The sequence below is a fragment of the Bos grunniens genome, chromosome 16 (genome assembly GCF_055505025.1).
Source record: "Bos grunniens cultivar Pamir isolate PY7600 chromosome 16, Bosgru_T2T1.0, whole genome shotgun sequence".
In the NCBI taxonomy this organism is placed as follows: Eukaryota; Metazoa; Chordata; class Mammalia; order Artiodactyla; family Bovidae; genus Bos; species Bos grunniens.
The window spans coordinates 47,583,608-47,607,661 of record NC_141180.1 but is presented as its reverse complement, the minus strand read 5'-3'; the positions used below and the strand labels follow the sequence as shown (position 1 = coordinate 47,607,661).

The 24,054-nt window shown below is 36.4% G+C and overlaps 1 protein-coding gene across 13 annotated transcripts in view; it reads left to right on the top strand.

Annotated features, from left to right (window-relative positions):
• AKT3 (AKT serine/threonine kinase 3) overlaps nucleotides 1-24,054 on the top strand; it is a 281,741-nt gene that overhangs the window by 153,415 nt on the left and 104,272 nt on the right. For all 13 annotated transcript variants that reach the window (XR_015143515.1, XM_086344906.1, XM_086344914.1 and 10 more), the window contains 2 exons: nucleotides 16,033-16,144; nucleotides 21,809-21,953. Coding sequence is in view for 12 of the 13 variants with exons in the window: in XM_086344906.1 (XP_086201032.1) it covers nucleotides 16,033-16,144; nucleotides 21,809-21,953 (257 nt within the window). In the remaining variant the exon portion in view is untranslated. The remainder of the gene's footprint in view (nucleotides 1-16,032; nucleotides 16,145-21,808; nucleotides 21,954-24,054) is intronic.

Here is a 24,054-nt window from a genome sequence, read left to right as displayed (position 1 = left end):
GCCCATTACTTACTCCTTTAATCCCATCTTACTTATAATTGGGCTTCCCAGGTGGCTCACTGGTAAAGAATCTACTTCCCTACTTATAATTAATGCATGTGAAATTAATAGAGACTTAAGGAAGTAAAAGGAAGAGAACTAACATTGTTTAATCTCCTATGTATAAGGTGCCTTATTTACAGCAACATGACAAGAAAAACATGAGATAAATATTACCTTTAAAAAAACAAACTAGTAAAGCTGGGGCCTTGAGAGATTAATAAATTTTCCTAGACTCTCAAAGCAAGTACTTGGGAAAACTAACAATGATTTGGTCCGGACTGTCTAACATCTGGGGCTTCCACAGTGGCTCAGCGGTAAAGAATCCGCCTGCAACGTGGGTTCAATCCCTGGGTCAGAAAGATCCCCCAGAGAAGGAAATGGCTAACCACTCCAGTATTGTTGCCTGGAAATTCCCATGGACAGAGGAGCCTGGCGGGTCACAGTCCATAGGCTTGCCAAGATTCGGAGACATCTGAAGCAACTGAACAAGCATGCATTTCTCACACCTGGCTTGAGTGTATTTAATCATAAGTGGAGTTCAGAGATAACTCTTCTTTGAGTAATGCTTATTCAGCACCACAGAAACTTTGTGGTATGTCAAGTATTATTAACAGTAGGTTAGTAGCAGACTCTTGTTTTTGAGAGGTGTAGTGTATGTAACCTTGATACTTACTTATGCTTTAGCAGAGGGACAAGCATGGAGGTGGTAGCCAGGTGGCTGACTATTTGATAGAAATTTATTATGTAATATTGAGCCAGTCACTTCACCATCCCTGGTGTTTTATTATCTGTGATATGAAGGAGTTGGCATGAAGAATCTCCAGAGTCTTCTAGAAGTCAATGATTTGCCTATGAGCCACATATAATAATTTCTTGGAACATTCAGTCTTTTGAGAATTAATGCAAATAATAATTTACCACTCGCTGAGCATCTGTGTGCTGTGCATTTTGTATGTGTATTATTAGTCACACTGATATTTTTGTAGGATACATAATGTCTCCGTTTTATAGCTGGGGAAAATGGGTCCATAGAATGGCCCATGGTCATGCATTTGATGAACTTTGGGACTTAAAGCAAAACCCACAGCTTTCAGGTGTCAAGGCCAATGCTTTTTACACATCACTGCTTAACTAAAATATCTCTGGCTGCTGTAGGTCTTGAGGTAAAACGTTTTCTAGCATAGGAAGCATAGTCAGAAGGTGTGGGCTTTCCTTACCTCTAGATTATATGTCAGTGTCATGGATCAAGTCTTGTCATTCTCAACTAGTATGTGGAAATATGTTTCAGAGCTTTTGGATGTTCCCATTTAGGGAAACTAAAGCTAAATGCAGAAAATTTACACTAATAAGTGAAGATTTCAGCCTTCCTCTTCTATCAAAGAAGGCATAAGAGTTTGAGAGACAGAATCATCTGGATATTAGTATGAATTATATGATCATTGCGTTTTTAACAAGTTAGGCTTGAGGGACACTTTTTTTTTATCTTGCTGGAGCTGTATACTGAATCACTGCCTTTCTGTTTTTCCCCTATATCTTTGTTATTTTAAACCTTTGTTATATTTTGAGTAAAGTTAAATGAGGCTCAAGGCCACAGTGAGGGGAAGGACCTTTAAGCCTTGGAATTTAGGAAGGATAGAGAAGCATTCTTTCGGGTTGGAAATAATACATAATCAAGCAGATGCTAATGAAAAAATGAAATGCAGAGAATGAAAAAAGAGGCAAGGGTGCCTGTTTGAAAGTTTTATGGAGGAGAGTACATTGCCCCTTTATTACAATAATGTTTCTGCACTATAATAAGGTCTTTCATTGCAAGTTCAGCTTTTTTCATTCATTTGTTGTGTGCTCTGCTTCCTGTTACTAATTGTCAGCACAATGGTCTTCCAGCTATGAAGTCTCAGTGTCCTTTTGGACCAATTTGTCATTGTCTTTCTCCCTCACCCCAGCCCGTGCACTATTACTATGGTTGCATTTTTAGACATTTTTTATGTTTTAAAATGGCAATGCTTTTGAAACATGCCAGAATAGTTCATGCTAATTGAATCATCCATCCAGCAACAGTTATTGCTTCCAAAAGCACACTGATAAAGTTTCTTTCTCTAGATGATATTCTTAGAAAGTAATTAAAATATATAATACTTTCTTCATAGCATTATTTCATATGAATTGTTTCCTTTGAGCTTTACAGTTGTGCTATGGAAATAGGATATTTTTAAAAAATATTTTTGTTAAACTATATTATTTATAGTTCTGCTGTTACCTCCTAGATTCTTTGGGATTTCTGTGCCTTTAGGAACTTATATTTCTGTTGTATTCCTTCTAATGGCTCTGTACTCTAATAGATAGATTATCTTATCATTAAGGAATCAACAAGATTGAGTTAGATTGACAGACCTGAACAAGTTCCCACTCCAGCAACTCTAGTTACATGTTAATTCGTGTTTGTTTTAACCTTTGGGCCAATAAGTATTTCAAATGTGCTCTCGGCTTTGTATCAGCAATCTAGTATTGACAGAAAGACATTTTTTCCAATGACAGTTTGGTCAGTTTTCTCTGGGGGAAAACTTTGTCAGTGTTCTGTATGTCACCTGTTTCTGTCACTTTAGTACTGCAGAAAACTTGAAAATAAAATATAAATAAATCTGGTTATAAATAAAAAACAAAACATTTCTTCCTCTCTTGTAAGAGGCTTACATTCCTAAAGCAGTACGTGACATACAAGAAGGTCCAAGAATTTAGAGCTAGAAAATCTGGATTTAGAGACTCGGCTTTACAACCTTAATGACTTGATGATTTTGAACAAGTAACTTAAAAATCAGACAATCTTCATTTTCTTATTTGTGAAATGGAGATGATAAAAAAACTTTATCAGGAGAATTAAGTGAGAAATCATACATGTAATATCTTAATCTTGTGGTTAAGCTCTAATAACATGCTAAAATAAAGACTTAGTAGTCAATTATAGAAAAAGAATGAATTTTAGAGAAATATATAATGGAAAACAGTTTTCCTATTGACTTAAATTGGCAAAGATGAAATTTTTTTCAATTCTGCTAGAGATGAATGAGCTGATTCTTCCAACATATGCTGTTCCTTTGGCTTACCAGTTAAACTAGATTATAAATTAAGTATTTTTATACTGCTGCAAGGACTTCCCTGGTGGCTGACGGTAAAGCATCTGCCTACAATGCGGGAGACCCAGGTTTGATCCCTGAGTCGGGAAGATCCCCTGGAGAAGGAAATGGCAACTCACTCCAGTATTCTTGCCTGGAGAATTCCATGGATGGAGGAGCCTGGCAGGCTACAGTCCATGGGGTCACGAAGAGTTGGACATGACTGAGTGACTCTACTATACTGCTGCAAATACCCAGATACTTGTTTGTGGTTGTAGTTGAAGCTTTTTAAATAAAAATTTGAGTAAGACTAATCAGGTTGATAGTGTGTAGCACAACTCAGTCAGAAGAGAAGACTAGAGAAAGGGAGACCATCTGGGAAACCGTATTAGGGGTCCAGATTTTGGTAAATTCTCTGGTTGGATATAGCAGTGAAAAGAAGGGACGGTTCAAAAGACATTACAAAAGAACTGTTACAATGAGTGTTGTAGGCTTAGCCATGGGTTGAAAGACAATCAAAGATGACTCAGGATGTGTTTCTTGGATGATTAGGAAGATTATATAGTTTTAAAATGAATAGAAACAGTGTGTTGATGCGCTGATTTTGTTTGGTAGATTAGGAAAAAATACCCATTTAGATATGTGGAGAATGAAGAAATAATAGGTCCTCAAAGGAGCTGCCGGTTTTGCTGTAAAGAAATGGAGCTTGAGGGAGAGGCTGACACTAGAGGTGCAGGTTTGTCGTCAAATGTCACGTCTTAATTTTGGCAGAATCATGCGAGAGACTCCCCAGAGTGACATCCAAAGTCCTCGCCAGGTCACTGAACGTCTTAGATCTCCTCTCCTAACATACTTATTTAGTCACACTGCACTTGCAGTTTCTGACGTGTCTGAACTCTCTCCAGCTGTGGGTCTTTGTTCTTACTGTTCGTTCAGCCCAGATCACTCTTCCCACAGATATCTGCATTGGTTGTCCATTTCACTAAGAGATACCCTTTCTAACTAGTCTTTCTAAAATAGTACTACTTTCCTTCATTTTCTAACTTGTTGCCCTATGTAATTTTTCTTCACAGTACTAATTAGCACCTGTTATGCTGTGAACTAATTGTTTTTCATGTTTATTGTTTGATCATGTATCTTCTCAGTAAAACATAAGCTTTTTGAAAAATAGGGACTTGCTCACTGAACAAGTGAACAAGATAGAGCAAAATAGTTTTGTTCACTGCTCTATCTTCAGTGCCTGGGTTTTGTCAGGCATACTGTAAGGACACAATAAATATTTGTTTAATGAATGTCTAAATTTATTAAGGATAAAATTATCATAAAAAAAAAAGTGTAGCACAAAGGTCTCAACATAAGGGAGCAGCTCAGTTTTAAGGAAGAGGCTCTATGAAAGATTAATGAATGGTCAGAGTTGCAGGTAAAATCAGGCTAGTCTGTGTCACAGGACCCTGGGGGAGTGCCTCATGGGTAGGGAGGCAAGTGCATCAGATGCAGCAAAGAAATGAAAATGAGAAAAACAAAAATATATCTGATGAGATTTCAGGAGACCGGTAGGAACCACAGCTTAGGTAAATGGTTAAGGAATATGTAACAAAGGCCGTTTTTGTAAATAATGGTTTTTAAAGGGAGGGAAAGGAGCATTTAGTACTTGTGCATCTTGCTCTGTATGTATATTTATTATTTGTTCACCCTGGTATGCATTGATAAGCAACTATGAAAATGAGTAGAAATGGTCACATTGATACATGGAAGCTTGAGGTATTTAAGTTGTAAATTAGAGTTAATACAATGTAAATTGATTTTTCTAATAGTGATACCTTTCCCTGGTGGCTCAGATGGTAAAGAATCTGCCTGCAGTGTGGGAGACCTGGGTTCACTTCCTGGGTTGGGAAGATCCCCTGGAGAAGGAAATGGCTACCCACTCTAGTATTCTGGCCTGGAGAATTCTGTGAAAAGAGTAACCTGGTGGGCTACAGTCCATGGGCTCGCAGAGAGTTGAACATGACTAAGCGATTTTCACTTCACTTAAACTTCAGTGCTCAAATGAAATATTTTGAAGTTTAATTTATGTTCAGTGAGTTTCATTTACTGGAATGGTCTTTGTTTTAGATATTAAAATGCACGTTTTATTAAAAAACATAATTTCCTTGGACATTTTGGTACATACTTTGTGAAAATCTAATATTATTTTTGAAGGAGTTTCTATTTTTGACTTTTTATCGTAAACATTTTCAGAGATACAGATAAGTAGAGAAAATAGCTTATTGAACTCTCATGACTATTGTATGCCTAACAAACAACAGAACCGAAAAAAAAACCTAGCTTGCCTAATGGTATATTAGATGTTTGCATGACTATTACAACTCTTTTAGGAAAAGCCTCTTGTTATTTTTGTTATCAAATCATTGTCCCACAATGACCACAATGTGTTTTTACCTGAAATTTCAAGTGTGCACAGGGTGTGCAGAGAACAGTTGTTCTAGAAGACTCCTGAAGTGTTTGTTTGTTTATTTGTTTAATTAGAAGCAGGATGTGGTGGACCAACAAAATTGGAATATGTTGATGGGGAAAATGTTGGCTCTAAAATGTATTATTGGTAAATGGTGATGTCTGTGGTGACCGTATTCATTAAAGAACAACGAATTAGGAGAGGTTCCCCGTAACATGTTGTGATTTCAAGTACAATTTAAATCCACAAGTAGCATTCCATGTTACAGCCAGTGTTCCATGTTACTGAGCAGTGAGGTTTATGATAATGAAAACGTCAGGATTTGATAATACGTATCATAAAGTGAAAACCTCTTACAGAGTGGAATATAATGTTAGTAACCTAGTCTTATTCCTGTCTTTTATAGAATTTTGTATGTTATAAAATAAAATGTAAGAACAACTTTTTTTTTTTTTTTTCCTCTTCTGTTTCCTTATGTGGAGAAAGGTTTGTTGATTCTGGGTGATAGGTAAATGATTCAGACCCAAACAGCTAGAACCATGCAGTTGGACCAGTACAAGTTTGGGAATCACTTTTTTATCATAAGTAGTTGAAAAATTTTATTAGAGCTAGCTTTATTGGTATTGCAGTATGTAACATCCAGCAGTGCAAAGATCTGGAGGCTCTGCTGCCTTCCTGGCTATGTTCTTTCCCTTCTGCTTCTCATCTGAATCCACCTTTCCCCTACATGCCTGCTTGGAGAAACGCAAAATGCCGGGACCAGTATCCTACTAAGAGTAGTTCTCATCCCTGCCCATCTCATCCCCATGGTGTGCTCAGCCAGGAGCAGACACATTGGGGCCTACCTCCCTCTCCAGACATTGTTACCAGTGAAAATTATCCTGGTTTTCTTTTTAGGAGAAAAGATGTCACACAAGGGAGAACAGTCAAGCATAGCAAGGTATGGGGAAGGCGCTGAGGAGGGAACAGCCTGGCCTTCCTTCTGCAGATGATTACCAACCTTGTTACAGGCAGTTTTCCTAAGAGTATATTCTTTCCAGATAAGAATGGAATGTGGTTTCAGACAGACCTGGGGGTAAAGCCTTATATGGGTACTTAAAACAAGCTAAACCAGCTGTGTGTTTGTGAGCAAGTTATTTAGCTAGTTTCAATCTCAATCTGCTCATTTATAATGTGGAGGATAATAACAGCTCTTAGGTTTGGCCTTCAGAGGAAATTAATATTTAGAAACCTCTAATGAGTACAGTGCCTGGCACATAGTGATCTCAGTATATATATCCTCTACTGATCTTGCTGCCTACCATGGAAGCTGCCACACCTAAGCTATTTTCCTCTTAGTGGAATGAATGAATCTCTTTAAGGTTGATGAGTCTTAATCGGGTGCTATGATTTTCTGCTCCCTGGACAGTAAAAGCTTTACATAAAAGAAAGAAATATTCTTTTCCTTCTTATAAAGAATATCTGTAATAGTATTATAATATGGGGCTTTAAAAATAAACTCTCCTTATGGTCATTATAACTCATAGTTAGCATTATTTAATTTTGTGATTCAATAATTAAATAGAATATATTATTACTCCTTTGTTTTCCACACATGCTAGTAGAATTATTTTTAAAAGAATATAGTTAGCATTTAAATGGTTAAAACCCTTGAAATAAGACCTAATCTTTGAAATAACATCTGAACAGGTGATATCCAAAAACTTTTTTTTGGTATGTATATTTTTTATATGGAATCTTGCAGTTCCTCTATTTATTTGGCTTTCAAGTTTACAGAATAATTACAGCTTTGAGTAAACTTGGTCACCTGTGGTTCAGAGTGGTTCTAAAAGTAGATAGAACATTTGAGGTTCAGCTTATAGTTTAACTTGGTCAAGCTGGTTCTTTGAAAAGGTAAGCAAAATTAATAAAGCCTTAACCAGACTCTTTGGGAAAAGAAGGGGGAGGGCTAAAATCAATAAAATTAGAAATGAAGAAGTTATAGCAGACACCACAAAAATATAAGACAAAGGATCATAAGAGACTACTGTAAGCAACTATATGCCAGTAGAATTGAAAACCTAGAAGAAATGGACAAATTCTTAGAATGTACAATATCCTAAGACTAAACCAGGAAAAAATAAAAAATGTAAACAAACCAATTGTAAATAGGGAAATTGAAAGTGTGATTAGAAAACTCCCTACAAAAGTCCAGAACTAGATGGCCTTACAGACGACATCTGTCAGAAGAGTTAATACTTATCTTTCTGAAACTTCCAAAAAATTGCAGACCAAAAAATTGCAGAGGAAGGAACACTTTCAAACTCATTCTACGAGGCCACCATCATGTTGATAAGAAAACCAGACAAAGAGACAACAAAAAGAGAATATTGGATGCCAGTATCATTGATAAACATAGACACAGAAGTCCTCAACAAAATACTAGCAGTCTGAGTGCAACAGTGCATTAAAAGGGTGAGCAAATGGAATTTATCCCATTTATCCCATGGGTGCAAAGGTATTTCAGTATCCACAAATCAATTAGTCTGATACAGTACATCAGTAAACTGAAGAATAAATTCATATGATTATCTCAATAGATGTAGAAAAGCTTTTGACAAAATGATCCACTTATGATAAAAACTCTGAAAAGTGGGCATAGAGGGAACATACCTCACATCATACTAAGCAGTGAAAAGCTAAAAGCATTTTGTCTGTGATCAAGAACAAGAAAAGCATGTTCACTCTCGCTGCTTTTATTAACATATTTTTGGAAGTTTTAGCCACAGCAATAAGAGAAGAAAAAGATATTAAGAGAATCCAACTTGGAGAAGAAGAAGTAAAACTGTCACTGTTTACATGTAACATGATACTATACATAGAATATCCTAAAGATGCTACCAGGAATATATTTTACTAGAGGTCATCAATTAATTCAATAAGGTTTCAGGATACAAAATCAATACTCAGAAATCTATTGCATTTCTATACAGTGAATTTAAAATAGGTAACCGTTTTTTGGGGCTCCAAAATCACTGCAGATGGTGATCGCAGCCATGAAATTAAAAGACGTGTATTCCTTGGAAGGAAAGTTATGACAAACCTAGATAGCATATTCAAAAGCAGAGGTATTACTTTGCCAATAAAGGTCCGTCTAGTCAAGGCTGTGGTTTTTCCAGTGGTCATGTATGGATGTGAGATTTAGACTGTGAAGAAAGCTGAGTGCTGAAGAATTGATGCTGTTGAACTGTGGTGTTGGAGAAGACTCTTGAGAGTCCCTTGGACTGCAAGGAGATCCAGCCAGTCCATTCTAAAGGAGATCAGTCCTGGGTGTTCATTGGAAGAACTGATGCTGAAGCTGAAACTCCAGTACTTTGGCCACCTGATGTGAAGAGTTGACTCATTGGAAAAGACTCTGATGCTGGGAGGGATTGGGGGCAGAAGGAGAAGGGGACGCCAGAGGATGAGATGGCTGGATGGCATCACCGACTCGATGGACATGAGTTTGAGTGAACTCTGGGAGTTGGTGATGGACAGGGAGGCCTGGCGTGCTGCGATTCATGGGATCGCAAAGAATCAGACACGACTGAGTGACTGAACTGAACTGAACTGAACCAAAAAGGACTAGATCCTGATTGAGAGGAGATGGGGGCGACAATAGATGAAATGGTTCGATAACATCACCAACTCAATGGACCTGAGTTTGAGCAAACTCCAGGAGATAATGAAGGACAGGGAAGCCTTGTGTGCTGCAGTTCATGGGTTCACGAAGAGTTGGACACAGCTAAGGGACTGAGCAACAACAAACCAATGAGGACCTACTGTATAGGACAGGGAACTTGGCTCAATGTTCTGTAATAATCTAAATGCGAAAAGAATTTGAAAAAGAATGGATACTTGTGGGTCTAACTGAATCACTTTGCTGTATGCCTGTAACTAACACATCATTGTTAATCAACTCTAATATAAAAATTTTTTGAAAAAAAAATGTCATGGGTTATGATATAATAAAAGTTAGCTACCTGACATTTTATCTAAGAATGCTTGTCTATTTCTCCATATTAAATTGCTCAGCAATCATAGATAATCATTTGGTTAATACCTTTTTATACTCTCTATCCAAAATTTCTTCCTTTAAAAAAAACAACAACTGAATTGTTCTACCTTGAGTTAAGAATCTTTACTAAAAGGAAAATATTCTTCTAAGTATTGATTAACCAGTTTACTTATTAGCCCTCTCCCTTTTAAGAATCCTCTTTAAAAGAGTAAGTGTTTTCAGACATGCACTGTGTTCTGAAAACTTTCATGGCTTGCTTTTCTTCATTGTAGAGAGAATTGTGTGATGTGTTGATGTTTCCATATTATGGCTAACATAAGAGAACCCAGTGTTTCTACTTACCGGCTCACTTGTTTTGGTATGGTAATTTAAAGTTTCAAGTGTTTTAAGTTTGGAGTCAGCTATTTAATTACATGTGTTTATGCACAGCAGTAAACCCTGAAGTGTGGTAAAATATTCTCCTCTCCAGATGTTGACCTGTCACTTGAATATTGTGGACTGGTTCTTGGTAGCCACTTCTTTCTTTTATAGTTTCAGTCTAATGGATAATATTTAGAAGTTGGATTCATTTATAGAGTATTTAATACTGAGACCTATAACATATAGGTTTATTACTATTCTTCAAGTCCATAACTACATGTAACATTTTTGTTGAACTAGAGGTCTCAAGAAGACCTGAATAAAACCTTTTTACTATTAGTGAAATATTACTTTACAATTACACAGAATTATTAAAAATAGAGCTTGGTATGTGCTGTAAGCTTGTAGAGTTTCTTACTCATTATTCTTACTGTGCCCAGAATCTTGCATAGTGATTGGCCCATAATTGGCATTTCATATATATTGTTGAGTTCATAAATACTTAGCATATTTAGCCAAAACAACTTGTGTATAACTACTTATGTCATTATATTATTATTTTAATATTTTTCCAAAACCATCTTATACATAAATACAAATGTTTCAGTCTTTCCTAAACAATTATTTTTTACTAGTCTACTTGGGAATGGTGTTTAATCACTTCTATTATCCTTTTCATAAATTGCAGTAATTGATAACCACTTAGAATGTCATACGTAGTATTTTAAATAGCGTTTACATATATAGCCTTAAAAAGTTCTTTAGATTGTAGCATTTAAACTTCATTTAGGTGTAGTGTTGAAAATATGCTTCCTCTTAAGTTTAATTCCTCATAGTGCTTTTAAAGGTAGAAAACCTTGGGACTGAGAGAAATAATGTTCTTTGCCTAGGATAGCACTGCTGATCGTGGGTGATGAGCCTGGATTTGAGTCTGGCATTCTAGTTTTCAGGTCCATTATCTTAGTTACCTTGACATCACTACAATGGAAAACATAACAGAAACGGAAACAGGTAGCCTTTAGATTGGACATTCTTTCTTTTCTTTTCTGTTCTTCCTCTCTCCCTTTACTCCTTGGTTCACTCTTGAGTTTTCCATCAGGACTGTCCCTCTTTTTAAGAATCTGTTCTGCATTCTTTACATTGAAAGCCAGTTAGTCAATTACTCAATCATCAGGCATTTACTGTGTACCCTTATGTGCTGACACTGTTGTAGATGCTTGAGGAAGAGTTGTGCACACAATTCCTAACTTTTATTCAATCCGTCTAACTGGAACATCAATTTAACATTACTTAAACATCTCTAAGATAGTACAGTAAATCATTGGCTGGAAGAATGAAAGAAATTTTATGAAGAAGGAAAGAGGAAGGAGCAAAGAGAATCAAATTGAGTCTGTACCTTATAGGCAGAGTAAGTTGGGCGAAATTGTGTGGTTCTTTATTGTTATAAATTGTATGATATCTTTGGTGTTTTAAAACTTTTGTATTTCAGACAAATAAATTAGCACACTGATATTTTAACATTCATATTTCAGAAAGTATTTAACATTGTTATTAATTATTTAACTGTGAGATAATAGATGTTATGATCTGTCGTTTCTGCTACCTTTTTATTATTTTCCACACCACCAAGTTCTCACTTCCCTCCTTTTAGTTCCTTAGTTGATAATTGCAACCATTCCTTTGTCTTGCATCCTGTATTCTGTTTCACTTTCCTGCATTCTCAAACTTACTTAGTTAAATTATGGCTTTGCTTAAATCCGATCCTCTGTGTTCCCCATCTGTACCCATGTAGCTGAATATATCTGGGGAAAAATATGATCCCCGGTGATACTTTAAATTCCAAGAGATCTTCCTGACCAAGAAATGGAAGCCACATCTCCTGCATTGCCAGGTGGGTTCTTTACCACTAGCGCCACCTGGGAAGCCCCATTAAGTTCCATTGGACCCTTAATGCCATTTAGCAGTCATGGGTATTTATTTACCTGTCTCTTTGCTTCTAGAAGGCTATTACATATCTTCTCTTTTCTCAAAGCCCCAGTGCATCCTCATCCAACCTAATTCTTAAGGATGGCTTTACATCCTGATTCATTGGAAAAAATGGAAGCAATGAGCAGATAATCTCTACTAGTTCCTACTTTCATCTATACCCCTAACTGCATTTGGACTCCTTTACCCAATCTTCTCCATCACTAAATTCTGTGTACTCCTGACTACAGCCAGTCCCGTACTTGTTCAGTGAATCCTTTCCCTTCTTGAGTATATAAGGAAGTTGCACCAGAAATTCTCTCCTCTTTCCTGTGTCACCGAAATTACCTTCTTGTTGATTATTACTGTCAGAATTCACTCACTTGGAAAATATTTACTGAGTGTCTGCTATATGTTAGGCACAGTTCTAGGTACTAGGAATATGTTATTAGAGCTTACATTCTAGTTGAAGAAACAAACAGTAAATAAAAAATAAGTCATCTCATAGGAACAAAGATGGAAACATGCTATGAGAAATAAAAAGTAGAGCAGGTGAGAGGGGTTGGAGAGTCCTGGGAAAAGGATACAGATTTCAGCATTGAACATCATGGTTGAGGCAGGCTTCAGGAAATGAGGGAGTTAGCTAGGGGGTTGTGTGAGGGGAAGAATACCCAGCAGAGGCACGACTAGATGAAAAACCCTAAAGGCAGAGACTGCAGTGCATTGTGGAGGAAGTGCAGGGTGGCAGGGTAGTTGGCAGAGTGACCTGAAAGACAGTACTAGGGGAAGAGGTGAGAAACTTCGGTGGGACGGGTTGGAGGTCCAGATTGTGTAGGACCCTTGCTGATCATCTAAAGGCCTTTGTCTTCTGTTGTCAGTGAATTGGAAACATTGCTTTTTTTTTTTTTTTTTTGCAGTTGTTCATTTTAAGGTTTCTGACTGTAGGTCTCTGCAGAGAGGGGCAGAGGAGAACTGTTCTAGGGTTTGGGGAATATTCATGTCAGAGACAATGATGGCTTGTTCCAAGATAGTGGAGGAAGTGTGAAGTGATACTAATAAATCTTGAAAGTGGAGTCAACAGGATTTCCAGAGTGAGATGTGAGAGAAGAAGGGACTTAAAGATGATCCCAAGGTTTTTGACTTGAGCAGCTGAAAGGCTGGAGGTGCCATCATCTGAGATAGAGAAAGCTACAGTTAGGAGGTTGGCAAGGGGAGCAAGAGTGGGAGAAATCAGGAGTTTAATTTTGATTGAGTTCAGATGTCTCTCAGAATACAGTTTCTATATTTAAGTAAATTATCTGACCTTTCCACATCTCTAAGTAGGAAGATCCAGTTTTATGGCACCTGGGGAGGTTTAGCATTGGGTGGTGAGAACCTGAAGTACAGTTGCATCAATGGAAAAGTAATGGTATATGCTCCCAGTATCAAAAAGGAAAGTCACCTGTGTTTTCAGTTTGAATGATGGAAAAAGTTAGGAAAGCCAGGTCTAAGAACAGATTTAGAGGGAAAGATAGTAGGTTGGGTTTTAGGTGTGGTTCCAATAATTCAACCAGCTAGAAATAACCATTGTATAGTTAGGCATGTGTATCATAAAATAGAGATCCAAGATGGAAAGAAATTTGGCTGAGACCATAAAAACTTGTTAGAAAAGAGGACAAAAAAAAAGCAGAGACCCTTGATGAATTATCTCTTTTAGTGTGAAAGGTGAAGAATTGGTCCAGTGTGATTAATGACTTGATCCTATAAAGACCCATGTAGTTGATAGTTGCTAATGATGAAACTAGCACAAAACAGATACGCACTGAGAAAACACTGTTGAGTTTGTCAACTAGAGGTAAATTAGTTTCTTTTAAGAGGAAAATGTCAGTGGACAACCCTAACCTATTCACTCGTGTTGTCCAATACCAGATGGTAGCCCACCGGACTTCTCTGTCAATGGGATTCTCTAGGCAGAATTCTTGAGTGGGTAACCATTAGGGGATCTTCCCGACCCAGGGATCGAACCTGGGTGTTCTTCATTGCAGACAGACTCTTTACTATATGAGTCACCAGAGAAGTTCAGGTGTATATGTAATAATATCAGCTAACATTTATTGAAAACTTAGTATGTGTCATACACTACACTGTTATATGTACTCATTATTAATCCCCTAATGGCTCAGACGGTAAAGAACCAATCTGCCAATGCAGGAGACCTGGGTTTGATCCCTGGGTCAAACCCGGGTCTTGGGAAGATCCCCTGGAGAAGATCCCCTGGAGAAGGGAATGGCTACCCACTCCAGTATTGTTAACTGAAGAATTCCATAGATAGAGGAGCCTGGTGGGTTATAATCCATGGGGTTGCAAAGAATCGGACATGACTGAGCAACCAACATTTTCATTATTAATCCCCACATCACTTTTATGATGTAGGTACTCTTATTGTTTACCCATTTAATACTTAAAGACCAGACAAATTAATGAACTTGTCTAAAGTTGCAGAGTTAATGGTAGGAAAAAAAGATCATATCCAGGCTCTGTAGTTTTAAAAATCCATGCTTTTAGCCACTACGCTATGCTCCTTTTCTTTGAAGTCTTCATAGATAATCCTTGACAGAAGTTACCACTCTTTGACTGACTGACCCTAGATGACTCTAGAGTTTTAGGGGGTACTTACTGTCAAAGGCTTATAATCTAGGTAGGCATAAGGACATTGTCTTAAAAATTATAATATTAGATACTCTATGCTAAGTGAAAATGAGAGCTACAATAATAAGTAATGAGAATATAGGGTGGGGAATGTAGTGATAATGTTATAAGAATATAGGCTGGGAAATGGTCAGTCTAGACTAGGTTTTTATAAAAGGCTTCATGGAAGGAGTGTAATTTGATACCTTAGAACAAGTATTCTTTTGACAATTGGATATGCCTAAGGGTAAAATAAATAGGAAACATTCTGAATAATAGTATTAGCTGGAACAATGGTGTAGATACAGGAAAGAGCAAGATGTATTTAGGGAGAGTTTCAGTTCAGTTCAGTTCAGTTGCTCAGTTGTGTCCGACTCTTTGTGACCCCATGAATTGCAGCACGCCAGGCCTCCCTGTCCATCACCAACTCCCGGAGTTCACTCAGACTCAGGTCCATCGAGTCGGTGATGCCATCCAGCCATCTCATCCTCTGGCGTCCCCTTTTCCTCCTGCCCCCAATCCCTCCCAGCATCAGAGTCTTTTCCAATGAGTCAACTCTTAGCATGAGGTGGCCAAAGTACTGGAGTTTCAGCTTTAACATCATTCTCCTTCAGAATGGACTGGTTGGATCTCCTTGCAGTCCAAGGGACTCTCAAGAGTCTTCTCCAACACCACAGTTCAAAAGCATCAATTCTTTGGCGCTCAGCTTTCTTCACAGTCCAACTCTCACATCCATACTTGACCATAGGAAAAACCATAGCCTTGACTAGACGAACCTTTGTTGGCAAAGTAATGTCTCTGCTTTTGAATATGCTATCTAGGTTGGTCATAACTTTCCTTCCAAGGAGTAAGTGTCTTTTAATTTTATGGCTGCAATCCCCATCTGCAGTGATTTTGGAGCCCCCCAAAATAAAGTCTGACACTGTTTCCACTGTTTTTGCATCTATTTCCCATGAAGTGATGGGACCAGATGCCATGATCATAGTTTTCTGAATGTTGAGCTTGAAGCCAACTTTTTTACTCTCCTCTTTCACTTTCATCAAGAGGTTTTTTAGTTCCTCTTCACTTTCTGCCATAAGGGTGGTGTCATCTGCATATCTGAGGTTATTGATATTTCTCCCGGCAATCAGCTTGTGCTTCTTCCAGCCCAGCGTTTCTCATGATGCATATAAGTTAAATAAGTAGTGGGAGAGTTTAATAGTCCAATTTAGCTGGGTATGTGACCAGAATGGGCAAAGGATTAGAAAGGAATACTGAAGTCAGGTTTTGAACAACCTTGAGTGAGACCATAGAAATCTGTGAAGTTGCAGTGGTTTGTTTAGAATGGAACTCTGTAGTTCTCAACTATTTACTTGTTTAAATATAAGATTATTCAAAGAGACATTTTATTTTATTTCTAGAATGCCAGTTAATGAAAACAGAACGACCAAAGCCAAACACATTTATTATCAGATGTCTCCAGTGGACCACTGTTATAGAGAGAACATTTCACGTAGATACTCCAGAGGAAAGGTAAGAAACTCATTTTTTCTATTTTGTGAAACAGCAGCAGTCAGTCTAAAGATGTATGCGTATCTGACTTGACCACTTGTAAATATATTGGTAAAATGCAGTTCAGTTCAGTTGCTCAGTCGTGTCCAGCTCTTTGCGACCTCATAAACCACAGCACGCCAGGCCTCCCTGTCCATCACCAACTCCCGGAGTTTACCCAAATTCATGTCCATTGAGTCGGTGATGCCATCCAACCATCTCATCCTCTGTCGTCCCCTTCTCCTCCTGCCCTCAATCTTTCTCAGGATCAGGGTCTTCTCAAATGAGTCAGCTCTTCATATCAGGTGACCAAAGTATTGGAGTTTCAGCTTCAACATCAGTCCTTCCAGTGAACACCCAGGACTGATCTCCTTTAGGATGAACTGGTTGGATCTCCTTGCAGTCCAGGTGACTCTCAAGAGTCTTTTCCAACACCATAGTTCAAAAGCATCAATTCTTCAGTGCTCAGCTTTCTTTATAGTCCAACTCTCACATCCATACATGACTATTGGAAAAACCATAGCCTTGACTAGATGGACCTTTGTTGACAAAGTAATGTCTCTGCTTTTGAATATGCTATCTAGGTTGATCATAACGTTTCTTCCAAGGAGTAAGCATCTTTTAATTTCATGGGTGCAATCACCATCTGCAGTGATTTTGGAGCCCCCAAAAATAAAGTCAGCCACTATTTCCCATCTATTTGACATGAAGTGATGACCAGATGTCATGATCTTAGTTTTCTGAATGTTGAGCTTTAAGCCAACTTTTTCACTCTCCTCTTTCACTTTCATCAAGAGGCTCTTTAGTTCTTCTTCACTTTCTGCCATGAGGGTGGTGTCATCTGCATATCTGAGGTTATTGATATTTCTCCTGGTATCTTGATTCCAGCTTGTGCTTCTTCCAGCCCAGCATTTCTCATGATGTACTCTGCATATAAGTTAAATAAGCAGGGTGGCAATATACAGCCTTGACGTACTCCTTTTCCTATTTGGAATCAGTCTGTTGTTCCATGTCCAGTTCTAACTGTTGCTTCCTGACCTGCATACAGGTTTCTCAAGAGGCAGGTCAGGTGGTCTGGTATTCCCATCTCTTTCAGAATTTTCCACAGTTTATTGTGATCCACACAGTCTGTATTCCTTTAATTATTCTGTTTCTGGTATAATGAATAAATGACAGGCTTACAAAGATATTAAATCAAAACCTATAGAAATGCTGTAAGATATACTTTTAAACAGAAGACCGCACACTTAAAATATAAGTTAAAGAGGTCACCAAACTACATTTTAAAAATTATGTAATTGATTATGGCTATATTTGGAATTCTAGGGCTGGTGATGGCAAAAGATTTCAAATAGCGTGCCATTATGCAAGTGGCTTCCCAGAATGTTATGCTGAGAAGGATTCTGAGATTAGGGCTACACTCAGTAAGGGAAAAACATCAGGTGTGATTGGTATTAAATGTCATCATTGGTAAAGAGAGGGATATTAGTAATTAGCACACCAACATCAGGGCTGCATGTCATCCTCCTGATCTACTATACTTGAATTCTATCTTAATATTCTTTTATCTGGTGACTCTGATACTGAGTTAAGTCCAAGAACCACAAAATAATTTTTCTACACATTACCGTATTTGACCCAAATCAGGAACTTTGTGAAGTTAAATGTTATTAGCCTTATTTTTCCAGTGAACAAATTAGGTCCTAAGAGACTTGTTTAAAATTTAAAACAAAAAACTCTTTCTCAAATGTGGTGAAGTATATTATTTTAGTAACACTTTTTTGTCAATAAATGGTAAGTAATAAAGTATGATTGATTACTTTTGGAAATATAGAAAAGAATGAAAAATTACTCAGAATTTTAATTCGATAACCAGACTTAGGGTCTGATAATATTTTCTTCAATATACTTTCCCTCTGACCCAGTGCAGATGTGTAAAGGTCTTTGATATACATAAAATTTGATATGCCCTCCCTTCCCACATACCCCTGTCTTCCCTATGCATTGCTATATGTTGGATCCTCAGTTTTCTTATATCTCTACTCATAACCATGGTTGAGCCCATTACCTTGTACCTTTCAGATCTGGGCTTAAAATGTTACATTTCCTACAAAACCTTCTCTTATTCTTATAGATGGGGTAGGACTCCCTGCTGCATGCTTACGTATCTCCTTGTATTCTCTGTATCAAGCTTGTCTCCACTGTAATCTTTGATTGCCTTTTTCTCTCTTGATTATAACGTTCTTGACTAGCAAGTATCATATCTTCCTTGCTCATTATTTTATCTTTAGCATGTAGTTGAAGATCTGACACAATGTTTGTTGACTGGCTGAATGAATGGAACTTTTCCCATGTCAGTACATAGTCTTTGGAAATGTTATTCTTAGTGGATTGTAACATCCCACTGAAACAGTGATTGATTTTGCCATTTATGTCGGCAAAGCTGGACTTAAGCCATATCTTAATGCTTTAAAATATCTAGTTTGCCGTTCTTCCAATAATATCACAGTACTTTTTAGAAAACTAGGAATAGAAGAATAAGGAATGAACAGAACCTGAAGTTAGTAGAAAGAGACAATAAAGACTGGAGTATAAATGAATAAATTAGAGGCAAAAAAAAAAAAACTAGAAAATATCAATGAAACTAAAAGCTGGTTCCTTGAAAAGGTAAACAAAATTGAAAATCCTTTAGACAGACTCATCAAGAAAAAAAGAGAAAAGGCCAAAATAAAATTTGAAATGAAAGGGGAGACATTACAACCAAATCCACAGTAAAAGAAAGGATCATAAGAGATACTATGAACAATTTTACACCAGTAAAATGAATAACCCAGAAATTAATAGAAATGTGCAATCTGCTAAGACTAAACCAACTAGAAAGGAGTATATGAACAGACCAGTTACCAGTAATTGAAATTGAATCAGTTAAAAACAAAGTAACAAAAACAAAACCTTTCTAAGAAACCAAAGTCCAGGCCAGGTAGAAAATATTTGCAAACAATATAATCAATAAGAGCTTAATTTCCAAAATATAGAAACAACTCATATAACTCAACAACAAAGAAACAACTGTGCAATTAAAAAATGAGCAGAAGACATAAAGAGACGTTTCTCCAAAGAAGAAATACAGATGACCAATAGGCACTTGAGAAGATGCTCAGTATCACTAGAGAAATAACAAATCAAAACTACAGTGAGTTACCTCCCCCAAGTCAGAACGGCTATCATTAAAAGTGTACAAATAACAAATGCTGGAGAGGGTGTGGAGAAAAGGGAGCCCTCTTCTACTATTAGTAGGAATGTAAGTTGTTGCAGCCACTGTGGAAAACAGTATGGAGATTCCTCAGAAGTCTAAAAATAGAATTAGCATATGATATAGCAATCTCACTCCTGGGCATATATAGATACAAAACTATAATTCAAAAAGATACATACACCTCTATGTTCATAAGAGCTCTATTCAAAGTAGCTAAAACAGAAACAACTAAATGTCCATTGACATACAAATGCATAAAGAAGATGTGGTGCGGTTTTGCAATGGAATATAACTTACCCATGAAAAAGAACGAAATAATGCCATTTGCAGCAACATGGGTATAACTGGAGATTGTCATACTAAGTGAAGTAAGTCAGAAAGAGACAAATATTGTATGATATCACTTACGTGTGAAACTTAAAATATGACGCAAATGAACCTGTCTGTGAAACACATACACAATCGTGAACATGGAGAACAGCCTGTTGGTTTCCAAGGGGGACGAAGTTGGGGAAGGGATAGAGTGGGAGGTTGGGGGTAGCAGATGCCAGCTTTTATATATATAATGGCGTTGCTGTACAACGTAGAGAAGTGGGTTCAATATCCTATGATAAACTATGATGGAAAAGAATATATTAAAAAAGAATGTGTATATATAAATATATATATGTATGTGTATATATATATAAAAAACTGAATCAACTTGGCTGTATGGTAATAATTAGTATTGTAAATCAGCTGTACTTCAATAAAAATATTGATCAAAAAAAGAAGAAAGAACTATAGCCCAGTATACTTGTTACTATAGTGAATGCAAAATTTCTTAACAAAATTTTGAGAAACCGGATTCAAGAAAATATGTAAAAAAGGTCATATGTTATGACTACATGGAATTTATCATATAATTCAGTTGTATTAAATCTGAAAATCATCCAACTAAATTCACTATATTAGAAAAGAGAAAGGACATGGTCATTTCAACAGGTGCAGAAAAAGTGTTTGAAAAACTCCCAACACTGTTTCATAACAAACTGGTTAGGAATGGAAGGGAACTTAACAAACTGGTTAGGAATGGAAGGGAACTTCATATACTCAACTGGTTAGGAATGGAAGGGAACTTAATCAGTTTGATTAAGTGTATCTACAAACAAACTACAACTTTATATAATATTCAGAGGTAAAAGACTTGATACTTTCTCCCTTAAGATCTGGAACAAAATAAGAATGTCTGCTCTCACCACTTTTATCTAATATTGTACTGATGGTCTGCTCTAGACCATTACAGGGCAAAGAAATAAAAGGGAAACACACTGAAAAGGAGGAAGTAAATTACTCTCCTTTATGGACCATGTGGTTGCATGTGTGGAATATCCAAAAAAATAAAAGCTATTAGAACTAGTAAATGAATTTATTAAGGCTATAGAACATATGGTCATCATACCAAAAGCAATTATATTTCCAAATACTAACCAAAAAATTTGAAAAAAAAAAAAAAAACTTAAACCTCCACAGTAGCATAAAAAAATACTTAGAAATAAATTTAGTTTGTGGTTTGCAAGACATTTTCACAGAAATTTACAAACACTGCATTGGATAATTAAAGATCTAAATAAATGGAGAGCTATATACCATGTTCATGGATTAGAAGACTTAATTTATTAAGGTACCAGTTTCCTCCAGATTGATCTATAGATTTAATGTAGTTCCACTTAGAATTCTAGCAAAGTTTGTCTTATGAAATCTACAGACTGATTTTATACAAATTGTATATGGAAGTGCATGATCCTTTATCTGATAGCACAACTGTCAAAAGTAAAAGCCTCATATTACTGCTCTGATATCCTATTATTTAAGCTACAAACTGCCTATCAGTTTTTTAAAAAGAAACTTACCTATGATCTGGGAATAGATTTTGCCTTTGAAAAGTTTTTTGAACTTTTTTAAAAATTTATTTTAATTGGGGGAAAATTGCTTTACAATGTTGTGTTGGTTTCTGCTGTCCAACAACACACATCAGCCATAATTATATCACCTCCCTCTATTGGACCTTAATAGAGAAACTGAGTATGTCAGTGATGGACTTACAGATGTGTACAGATAATTAAGATTTAATCATACTTTTAAATAATTTTTACTGTTTTCTTACAATCATCATCTTCTCCTCCTCCTCTTCTTCTTCTTCTTTTTAGCTCCAAATAAATGCTAGTATTGATTAAAACTTTAGGCCTGTAATGTAAAATACTTCTAGGATCAAATTCATCTTCGAGTTATGGTGGGGGATATGCACTATTTTGAAATAGACTTTGTGTTGACTTTATACTTTATAGAAGAGAAATATTTGCATCATTTACAATTCTTTATTAATGGGAATTTTTTTCTTGTTTCTATAGGGAAGAATGGACAGAAGCTATCCAGGCTGTAGCAGACAGACTCCAGAGGCAAGAAGAAGAGAGAATGAATTGTAGTCCAACTTCACAAATTGATAATATAGGAGAGGAAGAGATGGATGCTTCTACAACCCATCATAAAAGAAAGGTAGAAAAGAACATTTATTCCCCTCTTCAGCACAACATTTATGTGTGTGGAAGAAAGATGTCAACAATTGCCATTTGCAGAAATCGTTAGCCAGTTATCTTATGATATGCCATTTCGTTGGTGTGAATGGATTTTAATCAGGTGGATCTTAAACCTGTCATTGTTTAAAACCACATAATTGAAACATCACTTTATTTCAGTGTTTCAGCAATTAGCACTGAATGCTGAAAGGGCTTGTTAGGATGCGGTAACTGATGTGCCATCATACTACTTTATAATTTGCATTTTTCCCTTACTGTTTTTAATACTATTTTAGAAACTTGGAAATAAAATGTTTTCCCTAATGATTTGGTCTTTTTCCATTTGGCATTCTGTGTTTTCCTGAAAGCAGAAGCTTGAATGGCTCTGTGAACTTCCTGCTTGGTGCCCCAGCCTTACTAATATCAGCAGAAAAGTGAGCAATCTTGGAAATTATAGCTTTTTATTTTAATGGCTGCTTCTAAGCCAGTGAGGGAAATAGACTTTTCCTACCCTCAGTGCTCTAGAATAATAAACACCAATGTATGTATCTAAGGGAATTGTAAATTGTGTCTTTCATTACTATAGAATATTGAAAAGCATCTTCCTATGCAAAAAGGGGTATTTTAAGATTAAGGGTATAAGTGTTCAAAATAGATGAACATGCCATTTTTTTATGTTAGAATATATTTATTATATTAGATTTTAAATTAATCTTCAGGTTGAAAAATGCTAATTCTTAGGATAATTATCCATGTAATTTTGTATTGGCACAGTGGTTAAGAACTCTTTGGTGTTAGTCTGCCTGAGTTCAAATCTCTTTTTCCTATGTGCTAAAGATGTGAAGGTAGGCTTTGCAATTACAATTTAGATTTAGTTAATTATCCTTTCCTTATCTGAAATTTCTCTTCTAATTAGAATTACATTCTATGCTTGATCTTAACCAAATGTCTGAGAACCCTGTGTAACTTCCTTGAAGACTTATCCTCTACTTGTTAGCTGACCTGTATCCCTCTTTTCTTTTGAGTCTCCTTATCTACCCTGTGCCCTTGTTCCTTAGTTATTGCCAAGAGAAAAACACAGTCTAGCTTTACCTCCTTCTCAGAGAGAAAGTTCTTTTGCTCATGTATGTTCACATGTACACAATTAATTTGAAATTTGACTGTGCTCATAAATTTAAAGTCATATCCTGATTATTCTCATCTTTTGAGTAATAAACTACTTCATTCAATAGCAAACTATATCAGCTGTAGAATTTCTTAGTAACAAAGATTAATAATAAGATGTTGTCTAAATAGCTAGAGGTTGAAATTGGGACTTTTATAACACTCTTAACTAGAAATACTGTTAGTGGTGTAAAAATTTTGGAAATGAAAGGGGAAATTTATAGAACTTTGAATGAAGAGAGGCAAACATTTTGAATGATACAAGAATGGAAAAGAATGGAAAATACTACTTTTTCTGTTAAGGCTGGTTGTAAATGATTTTTTAAGCATAATACATTTTCCTGTTTTCAGTTACCAGTGTCGATTGTCTTAGGGTTTCTCACTTTTACTAGTTATCACTTGTAAGCATTTATTATATGCTTATTTCATGCTAGGCTCTGAGCTGTACTTCCGTATGTATTATCTCATTTGATCCTTTTAGGAATCATACAAGGATAGGCACTGTTACTATTCCATTTCACACTTGAGTCGTCTGATATTTAGAGAAGTTAAATATCTTGTTCAAGTATGTAGTGACTTTACACACTATGCAACTTCAGTGTGCAGTCTGCTTTTTATTGATTCACATATCTTGAGCTTCTGCAACCTCTATATTGTTATAACATAATCAAGCTATATTAGAAAGAAGATTATATAGACAGCCTCTCATTTTGTACTTTGTTTCTTGAAATAGTATGTTGTATTGTTGCTTTTACACAGTGGTTAGATATTAGTTAATTTCATTTTGTATTAGAGCACTTTTGGAAAAATCAGTCGAGTTTCAATATTATAGAATACTGGTGGAAAGGGAAACTTTTGTTGTCCTACTGCTTGTGTTCAAGTCCTGGATCTGCCATGTGTATTATTGTGGGGGAAGT